At 32.7% G+C, this 18,116-nt stretch overlaps 2 protein-coding genes across 2 annotated transcripts; both read left to right on the top strand.

Annotated features, from left to right (window-relative positions):
* The first annotated feature begins 7,456 nt into the window (after positions 1-7,456).
* Positions 7,457-9,777, top strand: LOC127794364 (two-component response regulator ARR5-like). The gene is made up of 5 exons (XM_052325392.1): positions 7,457-7,892; positions 7,988-8,064; positions 8,187-8,264; positions 8,512-8,582; positions 9,208-9,777. The coding sequence occupies exons 1-5, from the start codon at positions 7,739-7,741 to the stop codon at positions 9,479-9,481; spliced, it is 654 nt and encodes a 217-aa protein (XP_052181352.1). The 5' UTR covers positions 7,457-7,738; the 3' UTR covers positions 9,482-9,777.
* Positions 9,778-13,367: 3,590 nt separating this feature from the next.
* LOC127794163 (formin-like protein 4) lies at positions 13,368-16,386 on the top strand. Its single transcript, XM_052325093.1, has 2 exons — positions 13,368-14,753; positions 14,862-16,386. Exons 1-2 carry the CDS (start codon positions 13,840-13,842, stop codon positions 16,180-16,182), a joined length of 2,235 nt encoding a protein of 744 aa, XP_052181053.1. The 5' UTR covers positions 13,368-13,839; the 3' UTR covers positions 16,183-16,386.
* The last annotated feature ends 1,730 nt before the right edge of the window (positions 16,387-18,116 follow it).

Genomic DNA, 18,116 nt, shown 5'->3' with positions numbered 1-18,116 from the left:
CCACTACCACCTGTGACTCTAGACGATGTCGTATTAGTGACTTAATCGTTGTCGATCTAAACGGTGTTACCCTTTTTTAGGATGTCTTTTAAACCTTTTAAAAAGTAAAGATTTAAATCTGACTAATATTTAAATTAATTAGATAAATATAATTTAAATTATTATTTATGATAATTATGTGTTTAATTTAAAAAAATTAATAAATTATCAGAATTTAATAAAAATATTAAAATGAATATGTTATTAAATAATATAATAAAATTTATTGAAATATTAATTTTTAATAAAAATAAATTATAAATTAATATAAAAAATTTATTATTAGATATTAATAAATTATATATAATTATTAAAAAATATATTAAAATAATATTTTATGTTTAATTTTAAAAAAATATTAAATATGTATGTTAAGGCATTCAAATATATATATAAAAATAGAGAAAATGATAAAGGATAAAAGAGGCAATGATTGCGATGGAGAAGGCGGTGATAGGGGCAACGAAGATGAGGATGGGACTAGTGGTTAGTGGTTGTGGCCGCCGTGGAAGAGATGGAGATGACGATAAGAAAGAGATAGAGAGAAGATATAAAGAGTTTTGAGAAGTGTAGAAGAATAAAGAGATAGATGGTGTTGGAAATATGATCATAAGACAATATTGTAAAATATGTGGTCAACTAAATAAGTTATAAATAGTATTTTGAGAAAAATTAGGACGAGTTTTTCTAAAAGGTTATCAAATATCAATTAAGATTAGCAGAGTTTAAATTATTTAATTTTTAACAAATGTATAACTAAATAAATTATATATTATTTAAATTTTAGTAATAATTTATAATCAATCAAACCGCTAAACCAAACACCGCCCTAATAAATTTTATCATTTTCCTTCTAGCTGCAGAACATCCTTCATCTCGTTATTTTAGATAATATTGATCATTAACTTGAAAGTAATAGTTAATATTATGTTATTATTTTTATTATAAAATATTAAAAATTATATAAATATATTTATCTTTTATATTTATTATCACATAATAAGTATTTATTAGATATCCATGTCAGATGCATTTGTATTACAAAGTTATTCAAAATATTTTTTATAATTCTATCAATTGGATGGAAATTCTAAAATTGTCAAAAACGTAATTGAACAATGCAGACACAAAAATATATTTGATATTCATCTTAATGCAAGTTCGATGAATGTATATGTATTAAACGAGTTGAGTTGTTTAGGGATTAATATGTCTTACTTGTCTTATAATTTAATATGATATGCTTTTATAATAAATAAATTATGTTAATTAGATCTAAAAATTTAGCATTTTGAGTTAAGAGTATACGAACGATGGCCTTGCACGACCTTTAGTCCAACACGACATGCTCGTGGCACAATCCATTCATCACGTTTGATGCAAAAGGTTTTAAAATTACAAAACTTTAAATGATGCTAATAAATTAAGTATTCTTAAAATTAATTTCAGTTTTCAAGATAATATTATATTCAATATTTACTGATTCACTCATTATTTATTAGAGCATTACTTACTAATCTTATTAATGGTATTACAATTAATTACAATAAATTTAGATTATTCTCTTAAAATGAGTTCAATTTAAAAGTTTGATTCAGACTTTTAAATTTCTAAACTAAAAAAATATGAGTTTTCAAAATGATTTGAAGTTTATTTAAATTTTTATAAACAAACAAAAATATGTTTGAAATATTTTTATAACAAAATTTTTATTTTAAAATAATTACAAAATACTATCTAGAAATATATATTTTTTAAATTTACATAAATCCCATTTACCTTACTAATTTGGTCTACTAAAACTAAGACCAGCTCAACAGATAACACACAATCATCTCAACCTATGGCGTAATTTGAACATTTTATTAAAGAGTCAGAAACTATGTGACTCCCTTATCTTAGTATGAGTCAAATCGACACAATTTATTTTAAAAAGATCAAACTTAATTAACTTGATTCGACTAAGTCATCATAAGCCAAATTATGTTGGGACTTTTTCTATGCTTTACTTCAAGATCATTTTTAATATAAAAATAAAAAAATATATATTAAACATATGATTTGAGGTGTATTTATTTTTTAAATATGTCATTTACGAGCTAAACAACAAAGTCATTGAAAAGTAAAAATATTCCATGCACACAAAGCCTTATAAATCTCTATTAAACTTTGATGGGATAATCATTGATACATAACAAAATAAGATAAATTCGTTTCATTTCAAAATTTTAATATTTTTAAAAATTTTGAAAGTTTTCTTTTCATAAATTTATTTTGTTTTTAAGTGTTTAAACACCTTCATGGAGTTTGGTCAACCAAAGTAATAGTTTAGTCCATCAAGAGTCTATATTTGAGTGAAATAAATGAGTTTGATAAACTATATTTATAAATTGTTAAAAATATAATAATTAAATTTTGTGATATAAGCTTTACTCGAGCTCGGTGTTTGGTGAACTTAGATTGCTTTGAGAGAAGTTGCAATAAGGGAGTTTGCCACAAGAATACTCGTTGTAAGAAGGTTTGTTACAAAGATTTGCCTTGCTGTAAGGATTTTGTCACAAGGATCTGTCTTGCCGCATGGATTTTGCCACAAGGATATGTCTCGTCGCAAAGATGTTGCCATGAGCATCTGTCTCTCCGCCACAAAGATTTGTCTTGCCACAAAGATTTGTCTCGTCATAAGGATTTTGCCACAACGATCTGTCTCGCCGCAAGGATGTATATTTGTCACAAGGATCTCGTCGCAATGATGTATCTTCGCCACAATGATCTACCTAGCCACAAGGATCTTGTAGCAAGAATGTATCTTTGTCACGAGGTAAGGATGTGTCTTCGCCGCAAGGATCTACCTCTCCACAAGGTAAGGATGTGTCTTCCCCGCACAGATTTACTTAGCCACAAGGATCTCACCGCAATGATGTATTTTAGCCACAAACATCTACCTCGCCACAAGGATCTTGCAGTAAGAATGTATCTTCGCCACAAGGTAAGGATGTGTCTTCGCCGCAAGGATCTACCTCGCCACAAGGACTTGTCGCAAGAATGTATCTTTGCCATAAGGATCTGATCCTTCACCATAAGGATCTTGTTGTAAGGATCTAAGTTTGTTGATACTCAAAAATGAGTTAGAAGGTTGGCGGAAATCCTAGTCTGTGACGACCCTCCGATGCCTAAGTCAATGCCAGATCAAGATAACTATTCACGAAAACAGTAGAATGTAATTAACATGTCAATTTTTTTTATTGAAATTAAGAGTCCACTTCATTATTCTGTAACTGAATATTTATAGGGTGCGATTCCCAATGATGTTTTGGTGCTGGCATGTAATGCTTGCTAAATGGGGCTCTTGGGCTTGCCCAGAAAATGTTCATTACCGCAAGGCCCATGGCACCGCAAGGCCATTTGGGGCTTGTCGCAAGCCTTATTAGGAGGGTATTTGCTGCGATACTTGCAGCAAAGGGCAAGGCCAAGGCTTGTGGCACACTGTCACAAGTTTTGTCGCTCGCTGTCACGAGGGGGTATGTTGCCGTGATTCTAATTTTTATCTTTTTTTAAAAAATTCTCATTTTCTTGCTCTCGATTCCCCCGACACAACAACATTAAAAAGATCAATTGACTAAAAAAATTTACAAACTATAAGAGTAGTCTCCCAACGCTACTGGACCAAAGATGCAACAATGGCCTACCAATTGTAAGTAGTGTGTCTTGTATCTTCTGTCTCATTAGTATAAACTGACCAAAATGCAATATGATAATTGACTAAAATTTAGTAGTACATCTTCTCGGTTTCTCGATATTGAAGTATAATCAACCAATAAAGTGTGATTAGTCAATTAAAGTCACTCAAAGTTGTTTAAAAGGTTAGATTGGTAGACCAGAATCGAAATTTTATAAAAAATATATATTTTATTTTTAAGATATACATTAATTACACTCTCAAATACTCATGTCTCGTACCTTATCCTAAACTTTTTAAAACTATTTTTATATTATATATTTTCTCTCTAATTTCCTCTTTTAGACTAATAGAGAAACTTGTGAGATCTTAGTAAGTTATTAATGTATATCTTAACTTGTGAGATCTTAGTAACTTGTGAGATCTTAGTAAGTTACTAAAGTGCCCACAAATAATCTAAAGCACATTTTGTATCTTCTCATTTTTTCAAATCACAATTTGCTCTAGAACTGTTCTATTTCCATACTTATCAAAGTAATTAACGACTTCAATTTTGTTCATATTTTTGCACATAAAATATTTAATTTCATCTTTGTTTTTCTCATGAGGTCTTGTCGAAGCTATTTTTTATCTTTTATATGTAGGTCATTAAGGGCAGGAATGGATCAATAAATGGGTCATATTTACCTATTTAAAGGTAAAATGATTATTAAAAATTCATATTATTTCTAATAGAGGTAAAATTTATTAAAAAAAAGTCTTAATTACTCATTTAAAATTAAATTTATTTTGAAAATTTCAAAATTTGAAGAATATAAACATAAGATATATTTTCAACATTTACTAAATGAGTATATAAATAAATAAATAAATAAATAAGCGACCCATTGCCATTCACGCATACCATTAATTAGGGATAGTATGATGTTATTTAACCCACTTTTTATCAAGCTAAAATGCTCTTGCATGATTTATTTATTTATTTTTTTTCTGCAAAGCTGTTCTTTTGTACAAGGAATTTGAATGTTTAATTTTGTTCAAAGATGACCATTGGGTTTTCTCCAACGACTAGATTTAAGTACTTAAAGCAAATCATCTTTATTTAACTCACTAAGCATTCAAACACATAAAGGTGTTCAAGTCTTCTTAATACATTCATGTGTGTGAAAGCACTGCCGCTGCGCATCCTTTTTCTTCGTTCTAATTTAAAAAAAATGTAAGTTTATTTCCTTTTTAACTCACTTTATAAGGGTTCTTTTTTTTTTTTTTTATAAGTGAAATCTTATTAGCAAAGTTATTAGCGATGAAGTTATAATTTTTATACAAAAAGTTGGGGTTTATCTCATTTATTATAGTGAAAATTTCAAGTTTTTTAATTTAAAAATAAAAGACGAAGACTTTTAAACTTAAATTTTCACAAAATCTTACGTATTTGTATTTAATTATTTATGTTACTTGCTATTATTATCTATTCATTAATAAATCACACATTAAACTCATCTCAAAATATCATAAAAATTGTCTTTTATTTCAATCTTTTTCCTTTCTTTCTTTCTCCCTCTTTTTTGTTTTGAATTGAAACAAGACATACATATTAGAATTATTTTCGTTCTTCTTTTATCTCTCTTTATAAAAATAAATTAGATTTAAACTGATGGTAGTTGGCACCATCCCACGACGATCGATGTTTATCTTTGTCACTTAAATTTTTATTTTTTATAATTAAAAATAAAAGATTAAAAGATAAGAAAGATATAAAATATAATTATTTTATCTTTTGGAATAACGGTATTAGAATCTAGTTATAGTTATATTCAGGTGAGTAGGTATTATCTTAAAATATATTATCATAAAAAGAAGCAAAAGTTAAAAAGTAAAATTATCTTTATATTTAATATAGTAATTAAACTCTGAAAGTACACCTTATATTATTTCAAGTTTTCAAATAATATGGTCGGTATTATCTTAATTAAAATTATTTTTTATAAATCAAGAAAGTGGGGTGAAGTGGGCCCACAAATCTTAGGAGAGTGAGAGAGAGAGAGAAAAGGTGTTGGTTCCTAGCGGAGAGGAGGAGATCCAAGCGGATTTGATCGGATCCGTTTGATCTGACGGTGCAATTGCAGTTTGCAGATCTGGGGAAAGACAGAGACAACCAATTATGCGCCTTCTAAACAAAGAAAGAAATCAATTCTGCGCATCCAAACGCTGCCTCTGCCTCTCCAATCCAACTTGTCGCTCCCACCCACTTTATTATTATTATTATTATTATTACTATTATAACTTATATTATAATAATAATAATCAACTGACCGTTCACGCAAATGGAGGCTGATCATTCATACGTAGCATCATATCACATCATATCCTATACTTCTCCCACGTGGGCCCCACTCTCACCTTATATATACATACGTATATATATATATACAGAGCCACGCGGCGGACAATGTGGTGGCTTTCTTCTTTTTGACGCCGCCGGTCAGGGAGGAAACTCCATCAGCTGACCCCGGTCAAATTCATTTATGCTGTTTGACTGCGCCCTTTGCTCATCCCCATGATGCTTCTTTTATTCTATTCCTTAATTTATTGGAATAACATGAGATTGATTTATTTATTGTTTCAGAAATTGATTTTTTTTATTTTGTGTAGAATTAATTGTAAATAAGATATGAAAGATTCGATTAGACTAGACGTCTACTTAACATTGTTAAAAAAATTATTTAAATTAGTTATGACCATAATATTGTGATTAATTTTAAAAATTTAAAATTTAATTGAGTAAATTTTCTTAAAATTTTACAAACTCAATTAGATTTTGGTAAACATGTTAATAAAATTTAACTATTAATTTTTAATATTATGCAACCAATTATAAAATACCACGTCACCAAATTTTTAAATTCATTGAGTTAATATATCGACATCATGCTTGTAAAATAAAAATATATATTATATATGTAGATTAACTGACTCGTTACGTAATTAGATAAGTTTAATTTTAAGGTATAATTATAAATAAAATGCCCGACATCACAATTACTGCAAATCAGAAGACTCTTTTGTCAAGGAGGATCACGAGTGAATGTTTGTATGGCTATTTGAAATATTTCATTACTATCTAAAAGTCCAATTTACCCCTTTTCCACCTACCCATTTATTTATTAGTCATCACCCATAAATGAAATTATGCCCTGAATATTTTTAGTCACCAAAGATCAGATAAAGTAATAATAAATAATTTTAATCATCACTATAATCACTAATATACTTTATTTTAATAATTTATATTTATTACATCTTAAGATTATTTTATTAATTAATTAGATAGTTGAAACTGTGATAAATATACTTTATTCTTACACAATAGATATTATTTTTAAATTTATTAAAGTTTAACTATCATTATTTAAAGGTAGTGGTTAAAAATATATTTATTATTATTTAACTAATACATCTAAGACATAATTAATCTGGAAAATTTATTGTTATTTAACATAATTAAATACAAGTGTAATGATTTTATTATTATTATTATAATATCAGTAAAAGGGAAACATGTATGGTACTTAAGAATTTTGGTATTTTAAAAATTAACAGAGAAGACGAAAAGTGGACAAAAACAGGCCGTAGCGGAATAAACCAACAGCCTCGACCATGGAATCAGAGCTGGGAAGGCTCTGAGATCTTTCTCTCTCTGAGTGAGAGAGAGAGAGAGAGAGAGAATTGTCAGGAAAAGGAGACAAGAGATAATGGGTGGGGATAGATTTTCAAAGATCTCAGAATCCCAGCTTTTTCAATTCTTTTCGCTTACTACAAATATTAAAAGTAGATTTCCCCCAGATTGAAAGAGATTTCCTCTCTCTCTCTCTCTCTCCTCTCCGTGTCTTTGTATGTGAACGAACTACAAGTGGATTTCCTAGACATTTCTCTTTTCTCTACATATAGAGGCACAATCAGGCACAGAGAGAGAGAGAGAGAGAGAGAGAGAGAGGGGACGACGTTGTGAACTATTTGTTGGTGATGGCGAGAACGGCCGGCGAGTGTGGGCGGCGGAAGTCGCTGCAGAAGGCAGAGAATTGCGATCATCCGCCGGAGCTCCATGTTCTTGCCGTCGACGACAGTCACGTCGACCGTAAGGTCATCGAGCACTTGCTCAAGATCTCTTCCTGCAGAGGTAGGTTAACCCCCTCCCCCCCTTCTCCCTCCTCTCTCTCTCTCTCTCTCTCTGATTTTTTGCTGAAACCGGCGATTGGATTGGGGATGTTTCAGTGACGGCCGTGGAGAGTGGGACGAGGGCTCTGCAGTATCTCGGTTTGGACGGGGAGAGGAGCTCCGATGGATTCGAGGTAAGAAGTTTTGGATCCAAAATTTTAGAATTGATGCGTCATTTATATGTTTGCTTGCTGAGAAAGTGAAGTTTCTGGCTAGCTTATCTGGGGACATTTCTGATATTTGGTGTGTTTTCCAGGCTTTGAAGGTGAATTTGATAATGACGGATTATTCAATGCCGGGGATGACTGGATACGAATTGCTCAAGAAGATCAAGGTTAGTTGCCAATCACCAAGGACTTGTTTGGTGTCGGAGAAAACCATGGAAGAAACAAAGAAAGAAAGGAATATTTTCTCAATGTATTGAACTAAATGATACTGATTTGAGTGTCTGGATTTGTTTATTTTCTTGTATGATTTAAGCAAGCAAATGATGCACAACGTAGTGATAGATATGAAACTTTTGCGTAATTAACTTGTAGTAAAATGCTAAAATTGTGATTGCTTCTTGCAATTTTGAACAGGAGTCATCGGCTCTGAGAGAAATACCAGTGGTGATCATGTCATCCGAGAATATCATGGCTCGTATTGATAGGTATATTCGCTGTTGATTTGCACCAATTTTTTGATTCAAATTACTAACTTATTTATGTTGAGTGATAGGGGAATAGGGTCCAAATCTATCAATTTGTAGCAAAAATCATCATTTGCTTTAGTTATAGTAAATATTATGAAATTGCATATGCTAAGTGTTTTGCGCGACTCCGCAATTTCAGACTGATCTGTCTATCCCCAATGTCATCTTGAAAATACTTCTATGCATTTGAACAATAAATATTGGATTTTGTTGCTTGTATGCCCTTTGATGACAAGACTCCCAATTTCCTTCCAGCACCATATGCTTATGATGAATTTACAGTGTAAACCTTTAATTCTCTGTTAATCTATTATAAGCTGAAATCTAGTATAGATGGTAAAACTTGTCTGGTTTAGCACAATTTTGCTAAGTTCATTCCCTATCATGTTGAGTGCTCGCGAACACCTTTATTCCAAGATAATTTTTGTTGCATTTCAAGGGCTAACTAAATTCTGGCATTAATTCTTAGTTTATGTTTTGGTTTCTTTTGAAAATCTTGTTGCTCTTTCTTTTCGATTTTCTTGAATAATGGCTATGCTTCCCAATGGAAACTCACTAACAACAAACTTATGATTGATAATAGATGTTTGGAGGAAGGGGCAGAGGATTTTCTCTTGAAGCCAGTAAAACTGGCGGATGTTAAACGCTTAAAAGATTTTGTATTAGGAGGGCAAGAAGAGGAAAATGGAGAGAGAGCAAGCTGCAAAAGAAAGCAACAAGATGATCACAAGATGCCACCGCCATCTCCCTTGATATCGTTGTTGCAAACATCGCATGCCTGCGATCGAACATCGACCCCCATACCATCTTCATCGCCAACGTTGCTACAATCTCCTTCAAAGCGGCCTAGATTATGAAATGTTATATACTCTTCATTTCCAGTTGACCTGGCATGTTCTTGACTTGTTCATGCCCAAAGGATTCCCATAAACATTCCATGGATTAGATGGAGATTTTTTTTTTCTTCTCTTTTTGGTGTTCTTTTGCATTAGTATAGCTACGAAACTGTATATGCTAACTGGAAGTTGCTACTGTGAGTATGAAACTCATGGCAGATAAATAGTGTTGGGAGAAAACCTTGTGTTTCTGTTTGTGTAGGAGATGAAATTTTGCAATATACAAAGTTGCCCTAATTTTTATGGGGTGTTCATAATCGTGTGCTCTTCATCCGTATTCATTTTGGTAGCTCGATGGCACAAGCAGTTCAAGGGTGAAATTTTGTGGATTCTACAGGTTTAGAACCCTCTTTGGTTCAAAGTTAGATATTAGATATTAGATATTGCCTCTCTTTGCAATTCCAACCCCCAATATGGGTGCGAACAATTTGCACTATGTTTATTCCTTAAATCTCAATTTGTAATCTTGCCCGGCCTTAACACGTTCGTAAGTAGTGTTATATTTCTTCTTTTTGCAGTTGGCTTCAAGCTCGGATAACCAGTCCGTCCTCAAAAAGGCATATCCAGCTGCTTCCAGAGCAATTTTCTGCTTCAACAAATGGACCAAATTTCCTTGGCTTTTTGACATAAAGAATAAGATTGTTGTGGTAGGCAAAGATATGACATCTACATTCATAATCCTACTCAAATCTCATGGGGATTTGGGAGGATTCTGTTGTAAAGAACAAGCCAACAAGAGAATATATAAATTGTTTTATGGCAACATTTTTTTGCTCAAAACGTCACTAAAATAACATGGTAATGGTATTTTCGAAATTATAATTTACTTTTGAGATTCATCTGGAAATTAAGAAAAATAATATATTCATTACAACACAGAAATTATATTATTTTTCAATTAAAGTTATTATACAACAGAGAGTCTAACAATGTCACATCTAATATAATTAATTGATAATACTTCGCTATAAAAATATGTACTATTATCGTTATAATGAAAATATTTCTCATATGTAATTAAACATATAATTATCTAAATTGCCTAATGTTTTTAGAGATGTTAAATAAATCGGGTTGAATTAAAAAATTTTCACATTGCAATTAAAAATGTTAAACAAATTAGGTTGGATTAATTTTTTTTACATTGTAATTAAAGAATGATGTTAAATAAATTGTGTCAACTCAACTTTGGCTCGGCAGTTCATAAGCCAAGTCCTATTTTTGGACGGGACGAAACATGATTTAAGGGTGAATTTGGGTGGTTTTGTATAGAAGAAATTTTAAGTTTCTTAAAAATGTTACGCTGGAAATCTATATTCTCATGTTTGAAATAATTTTTTCATAAAAAAAATTCTGAAAAATAAGATTCTCAAAAATAATTTTTAAATAACTTTCCCACAAAAAATTTACATGAAAAGGATTGGAAATCAAAATTTCTCATGAACTTGAAAATACTTTTAACAAATAAAAAGACTAAAACGCCCCTTACCTTTTTATAATCCCATACAAACATATTTTATATACACACACGAATATATATATATATATATATAATGTACAAAAGAATGATATTTTTTGACTTCTTAAAAATGTTGTAGGTCTTAATATTTTATATAGTAGAAGGAATTTATCATTTTTAAACAAAAAAACAAATAAGGGTAGTTTTGAAAAAAGAATACGAATTCCCAAGAATGTTGCATTTAAACCAAACATAGGAATGTAAGATTTTTTTTAAAAAAATACTCAATATTCCTAAAAATATTTAAATTTAACCAAATATAGAATTACATAAATAATGAGAATTAAAAAATTTCAAGAACAATCCCAGAAATTATGAAGCTCGGTAGTTTAAAAACTTCTCTTATACCAAATGTCCGCTAAGGTTATTTTATTTGTTTGTGGGTAAGAATGCAAATGGATTCTAATTAATCTTATTTAAAATAAAAATAAATATAATTTTATAAATTTATCAAAACAAGTATTAAAATTTATCCCTCCCTACCCGTGGACTATATTTTTTTTTCTTCTACATGCATTTTAAACTAACAACTAGATAAGAAACATGTTTGCATAATATTTAAATTTTGATTATATAAATTTTAAAAATTTAAAATTAGTTAAGCTGGCTCGTGGGCCCATAACCCCTGGGCCTGGAATGGCCCGCGTGCCCTCGCGACTGAGAGCATAATTAATTATATTGTCATGCTCAGATTTCAATACGTGGACAAAACAATAATTTTGCCTATTTCAATACGTGGCCATGCTTGCTTGGTCCTATTGTCCATTCTTTTATTTCAAATTTCCTAAATCAGATTTATACGTGTCATTATTAGACAAAATTGAATTTTACCATTATAAAAAACTCTCTCTTTATTTAAATAAAATAATAATTTTTTTACTTCAACATTCCAATTTAAATTACAATAAGTTCTTAATAAAAATGAGGTTTTACTTAGTATAATAAATAAATAAAATGAATTTTCAAAGAAGTAATATAATATTTTAATTCAAATTTGTAAGATAATTTTGTATAATAATTATATTAATCATTAATCATTTTCTTGAAAGGACTTGACATGATTAGACATTTTTCTTTCTAAGCAAATATGAATGATAAAAATTTAACACAAGGAAGAATATTATTACTGTTTCAAGTTAAAGGAGAAATATTAATGAAAATTAAGGAGAAAAAAATTGAAAAAAAAATTAATTTGGATTAATATATAAGGAGATCGTTAGACTATTGGGAAATATAGCTTTTATTTTATTTGCTTTAATATAACATACTTTGAATTGAGGAAAAAAAAGTATTTTTTTTTAATTTTCAGACAAAAAACTAAAAAATTACATTTATACACGCACAACGAATTTTCAGATTTTCTAGTCTTTTTTTTTTTTTTTTCTCTTTTACAATCTAAAATATTTTCTGAAAATATAAAAATAAAATATATACTTTTTCTGTAACACAGTTTCTCAATAAATATATAAAACAAATTATTAATTATTTTACACAAAATATGTCACATACAAACGCAAAACACACACTTGTATGAATATAAGAGCATATACCATTTTCTTAAAATATATCAAAATATAAATAAAAATAATTCTATATAAAACACATTCTCTCGGGTAAAAAATGCTACTGTGGCTGATGTATAAAATAAGCGAAATGAAGCATAAAGCACAGAAGTAGTTGGAAATATGAATGGATTGGGGTGGAGGATGAAGGAAAGGATGAGATGGTGGGTGCCAGAAATTACTACAACACCTTCCAAAGGCACCATTATTCCATTCAATTCCATTCCATCTAGCCATCACTTGGGCCCTGCTTGGTTGGTTTCTTGGTTTCTCAATTCACTCCATACTAACTACCTCACCGTTCACTCATTCTCACTTCCCACCCAATAAATAGGTTAATCATAATGGAGGTTAGCTCGGCATTTACGCACCCAATCTCCAGGAGAATTCATTATTACCTTTTCGCAAGATTTGTTCATGCATGACAAAACACAAAAAAAAACATTTTTAGTCTGTTTGTTTATGTCAAAATTAACACAAATCTATTCATGAGGGTCACTATTAAGTAGTATAATATGACATACGATATGATACCACAAAGGATATGGCTATTGAATAAATGACAAAAGTAGAAATTTAGAATGGACCCGATGCCAAACAGTGAGATTAAAGCTCGTAATTGTCGTGGCGTTGTAAATCCTTCCTTGTTACTATTAATTAGCAGCTAAAAAACAGAGGGTGACAGCCACCCACAGCTCAGCTCAGTGCAGACTGCAGGCCAATGCAATTGAAAAGTAAAACAGGAATACGTTAAACAAACAAGTAGATGCCAGCGACAATTCATACTCTCAGGGGCCATTTAACAATAACACATTTGTCAATGACAATGGAACTCGAGCAGGGCAAAACAAAATGCTTGACTCTTCACACATTATTTAAGTTTTATGGAAGATCTCCTCTGCTATTTTAATTCTAACCTTCTGGCTACTGCTTCGACGCCATTGTTAAGCGTTCTTTGGAACTATCGGCAATCAAGAGCCAAATAAACAACCAGTATTTAACTAGCATTTGCTCAAAAAGAACATAACGAAACTACATTATTTTCTTTCCAGGAATCAAAAGGAAACTTCACTTTCTTTCCAGGGATCCTGTGTCCGAATGGGTCAGCCAGCATCCATTCCTTAATTTATGTTCTTGCCAACTCTCTTCCTCGTCAAGTGCTCAACAAGACATTGACTCTTCCACTACATCCAATTATTCTGTACGGGCAAAACTGGGACCTCTGGAGCAATATTCGAATGGCTCCGGCAGGAATTCCGGCTGCACAGGCGTCTCCACCACCCTCATCGAAGGATCAAACTGTTGTTAAAGCTGTCGTTGCCACAGCCGTAAGTACTCTAGTTATTGCTGGGCTCTTGTTCTTCTTGTTCTACAAATTGGCAATGGCTCGAAAGCGCCGGTGGGGAGATAAGTTTGAGTCAAGTTTTCGTTTAGATCAAACGGTGTCGACTCATCAAGAGTTCCGGCAACAAGGTGGAACTCTGAAAGGAATCATTGTTGACGAGGATGGGTTGGATGTTCTTTATGTGAGGAAACTTGAAGCAGGACAACTGATGAACTGTTTCTCTAAAGTTTGGATCAATCCTATGGAGGAAGAAGAAAAGAGGATGGATGCTAGAGGAGATAAACCCGAGAACTCGGAAACAATTCCGGAAATTCCTTTGGTTCAAGAGCGATGCTATACAGCTGATCTTGCAGAGGTCACAAAACCAGCTACACTTACTCCCTCAGCCATGATTTCTCAAACTGAGACACGGTGGCCACCTCCACCACAGCCACCCCATCCTCCCCCTTCCCCTCCTCCACTGGGGCCAAATAAGCAAACTCCACCGCCGCTGCCGCCGCCGCCACCACCACCTCTTCCTATAAAGAAAATTCCTCCACCACCTCCTCCACCACCAATTTCAGCAAAGAGAAACCCTGGCCCACCGCCTCCACCACCTGGGAGAGGTAGTTTGACTTCATCACTGAGGCCCCCTCCAGCGCCGAGGGTGAAGACAAGAAGCAATAGTAGGGAAGAGGCTCCAAGCGGGGCAAACGCAAAAAGGACTGAAGATGTGAGGATAAAGCTGAAGCCGCTCCACTGGGATAAGGTTATAGCCAATGCTGATCATTCAATGGTCTGGAATGAGATCAATGATGGATCTTTCAGGTAAATAGCCTTGAAATCTAATGCACATTCACATTCTTTTTTGTGTGTGTTTGTGTTTTTTTTTAATTGACATTTCGTACTTTTTGTCACTGAAATTGTGTGAATCAGATTTGATGATGATCTAATGGAAGCTCTATTTGGATACACTGCCACCAACAATAAATCCACTGATAGACATAAAATATCAAGTTCAACTAGTTCCAACTCTGGTCCTCCTGCTCAAATCTTCATCCTTGATCCTCGGAAATCCCAGAATACAGCTATAGTACTTAGATCTCTTTCAGTATCTCGCAAAGAAGTTGTTGATGCACTCCTTGAGGGGCGAGGCCTTAGTGCTGAGACCCTCGAAAGACTGACAAAAATTTCCCCAACTCAAGAAGAAGCATCCAAAATCCTTCAATTCAACGGCAACCCAACAAAACTTGCTGATGCTGAATCATTCCTCTACTACGTCCTGAAAGCTGTTCCCTCAGCATTTATCCGTTTCAATGCAATGCTTTTTCGTTCAAATTATGACTCTGAAATTCTGCATCTAAAGGAATCTCTGGAAACACTTGAATTGGGTTGCAAGGAATTACGAACTCGTGGCATCTTCTTTAGACTTCTTGAAGCCATTCTCAAGGCTGGGAACCGTATGAATGCTGGAACAGCCAGAGGGAATGCACAAGGCTTTAATCTCAGCTCTCTTCGAAAACTTTCCTTTGTGAAAAGCACTGATGGTAAGACTACTTTACTTCACTTTGTCGTGGAACAAGTAGTTCGATCTGAGGGTCAGCGTCGTGTAATCAATCAAGTCCGAGACCTTGACGAAAGGTATAACCAGAGTACCAATGATCGTTACCCAGATTCTGATAGCTTGAGAACCAAGGAAGAAGAGAGAGATAAAGAGTACTTCATGTCAGGGCTACCAGTACTAGGACGCTTAAATGTGGAATTCTCTAACTTAAAGAAAGCAGCCGCCATAGACTACGATAGTTTCATGAATATGTACTCCAATCTCACAGCCCGGGTTGCTGAGATTCGACAGCTTGTGATGAACTGCGGCAATGGTGAGAGAGGTGACTTTGTGAGGGAAATGAAGGGATTTTTAGAGGAATGCGAAGAGGAGCTTAAGGTGGTGAGGGAGGAACAAATAAGGGTATTGGAGCTTGTGAAGAGAACAACAGCATATTACCAAGCAGGAGCAGCAAAAGACATAGGTGCACACCCACTTCAATTGTTTGCTATTGTGAAAGATTTTCTTGAGATGGTTGATCAAGTTTGCATTGACATCACAAGGAAGCTACAAAAGAAGAACTTTACAAGTGCAGGATCACCACCAACATCACCAGCAACAACTACTCCAGCAAGATTCCAAAACTTCCAGTCATATTTTATGTCAGATAAGCACGGGACAGCATCTTCTAGTGAATCAGACGATGATTTTTAAGATACCTGGTGAGAACTTGCTTAAAAGTCTATTGACAAAGAAAGAACACTGACAAAGGAACTCTGCTTTCGTGAAGGAAACCATCTATCGATCCTGGGCCTAATTTCTTGGTTTCTTTTATCTGGCTGTGAGTGTAGTTAATGGAGCCTGAATATGTTGAACTTTTTTACTAAATAATGAAAAAATGCGCACTAGATAGATAAACGAAACCATCAAGAAACCTCTTTTGAGTATCCTTTTTTAATTATATAACTTGCAGTTCAAAGATTGGGTGCATGAAAAAGGCAAGGAATCCTTACAAGGAAATAATGCTGCATTCTCAATTAACATTTTGCCGCCACTTCAGCAAGGCTGTCATAACTGGTCTGTTACATCTATTAAATAGATGAAGGTGGAGTAAGCGGGCAATTTATAAGGGGATGAGAAAGGGCTTTGAACAATCCTAGTGGGAATCAATAATGTGTGAAATTCGAATAACAGAGGTAAGGCGGCCCTTTTTGCTGCTTGTCTAGAGCAATTGTGTAAAGAACCTAAACACCACTTTCGATCCCAGTGAAGTCAAAATTATGGTGCAAATTGTGCTGGTATCATCTTCCCTCTCTGTTACTGTTGGAAACTGATCTTCACCAAAGAAGAAGGAAGAAAAGGTAGGAGCATACACCAAAAGTTTTATTTTCATCCAATTCTTACTTCAGTGATGGAGTGCTCTGCTCACAACGAGATGGATGTGCAAGCCCATGGCTCCTGCACAAATGTGACCACTCAAACTTCGCGAATCAATCAGATCATCTACATTTTTGAGCAGTGTTATAAAAATCTCCTTCAGAAATTGGTCCACAATAAGGACTATAAAGATCCACAATAAGGACTTAAGAGTGGCGTAGAACGTTTTTTCTGTTGGTGATTAATTGTTTCCAAGGCATTGCCATAGCGCCAAAATGAAGTGCACATCAAAGACTCAATTCAGCCAAAGGATCGAAAATAAGATCCAGTAAGCATGCAAAAATTTCAGTCCTGTCTAGTTATATTCTCGATTTTTAGTTTTCAATTCCGACAAAAGCTGACCCCACCGAGAATTAAGTTTTGATACGTTGTTTTATAGTTCCAAAGAATATGAAAACTTCAGAACAATTTTTTTTTCATTTTCGTACGTACTAGAATAATTTGTGAAATCAATAGAAATATATATTCTTGTTGTTCTGTACGCTGTCGATGTTGACTATATATATAAAGTTTCTACATCTAAAAACTTCAAGATTTTCATTTGAACATCTTTTAACCTAATTAAAATAAACAAACATGCTCCAAACCAGACTATGATCGACGGACTCATGCAAAGGTGAATCAACCACGGAGATAAGAGAATTTGAAGCATAACTCCATCTCTGAAAATTTACCCAATGACGTGTACCTTAATCACAACAAAATGAGTTACGATTGGTGATGTCCGGCCAAACACTAAAGTCATATATGTGGTCACATAAGGTTTCCAAAATTAGAAAATTCCTAATTTTAAAAATTTATAATATATATTTTTTATTTTTTAATAATAAATATTTTATTAAAAAAATTAAATACAAAATATTATAAATCTTTTAAACTTCCCTTCTTCATTTTTTTTTTTACCTTTATTGGCTGTTATTCTCAAATCCCATAATTCCAATATCTCACAAAATCCACTTTCCTTTCTCAATTTTTTCCTATTCCCCATTCTCTCTCTCTTGCGCGGAGTGCAGTCGCACAACACAATTTCGTCAACAGCTTTGACGCCGTCATCCACCTAAAAAGTTGCTACGAGAAGATTAAATGGATTAGGTATATTATCTATTAAACATGATTTATTAGATAAACTTGATTATGAAAATTTAATCAACAATTTCACATCTCAAAATGCAAGAAAAATTAATTTTACATAACAATGAACATAATTTAAC

Source organism: Diospyros lotus, chromosome 2, assembly GCF_014633365.1.
Source record: "Diospyros lotus cultivar Yz01 chromosome 2, ASM1463336v1, whole genome shotgun sequence".
Taxonomy (NCBI): Eukaryota; Viridiplantae; Streptophyta; class Magnoliopsida; order Ericales; family Ebenaceae; genus Diospyros; species Diospyros lotus.
This window is presented reverse-complemented; position numbering and strand designations above follow the sequence as displayed.

Excerpts from the sequence above, each read along its gene's own strand:
- LOC127794364 (XM_052325392.1), top strand. The coding sequence starts at position 7,739 with ATGGCGAGAACGGCCGGCGAGTGTGGGCGGCGGAAGTCGCTGCAGAAG. Across the intron at positions 7,893-7,987 it reads CAAGATCTCTTCCTGCAGAG|TGACGGCCGTGGAGAGTGGG; the intron begins GTAGGTTAACCC and ends GGGATGTTTCAG. Across the intron at positions 8,065-8,186 it reads GGAGCTCCGATGGATTCGAG|GCTTTGAAGGTGAATTTGAT; the intron begins GTAAGAAGTTTT and ends TGTGTTTTCCAG.
- LOC127794163 (XM_052325093.1), top strand. The coding sequence starts at position 13,840 with ATGGCTCCGGCAGGAATTCCGGCTGCACAGGCGTCTCCACCACCCTCA. Across the intron at positions 14,754-14,861 it reads ATCAATGATGGATCTTTCAG|ATTTGATGATGATCTAATGG; the intron begins GTAAATAGCCTT and ends TGTGTGAATCAG.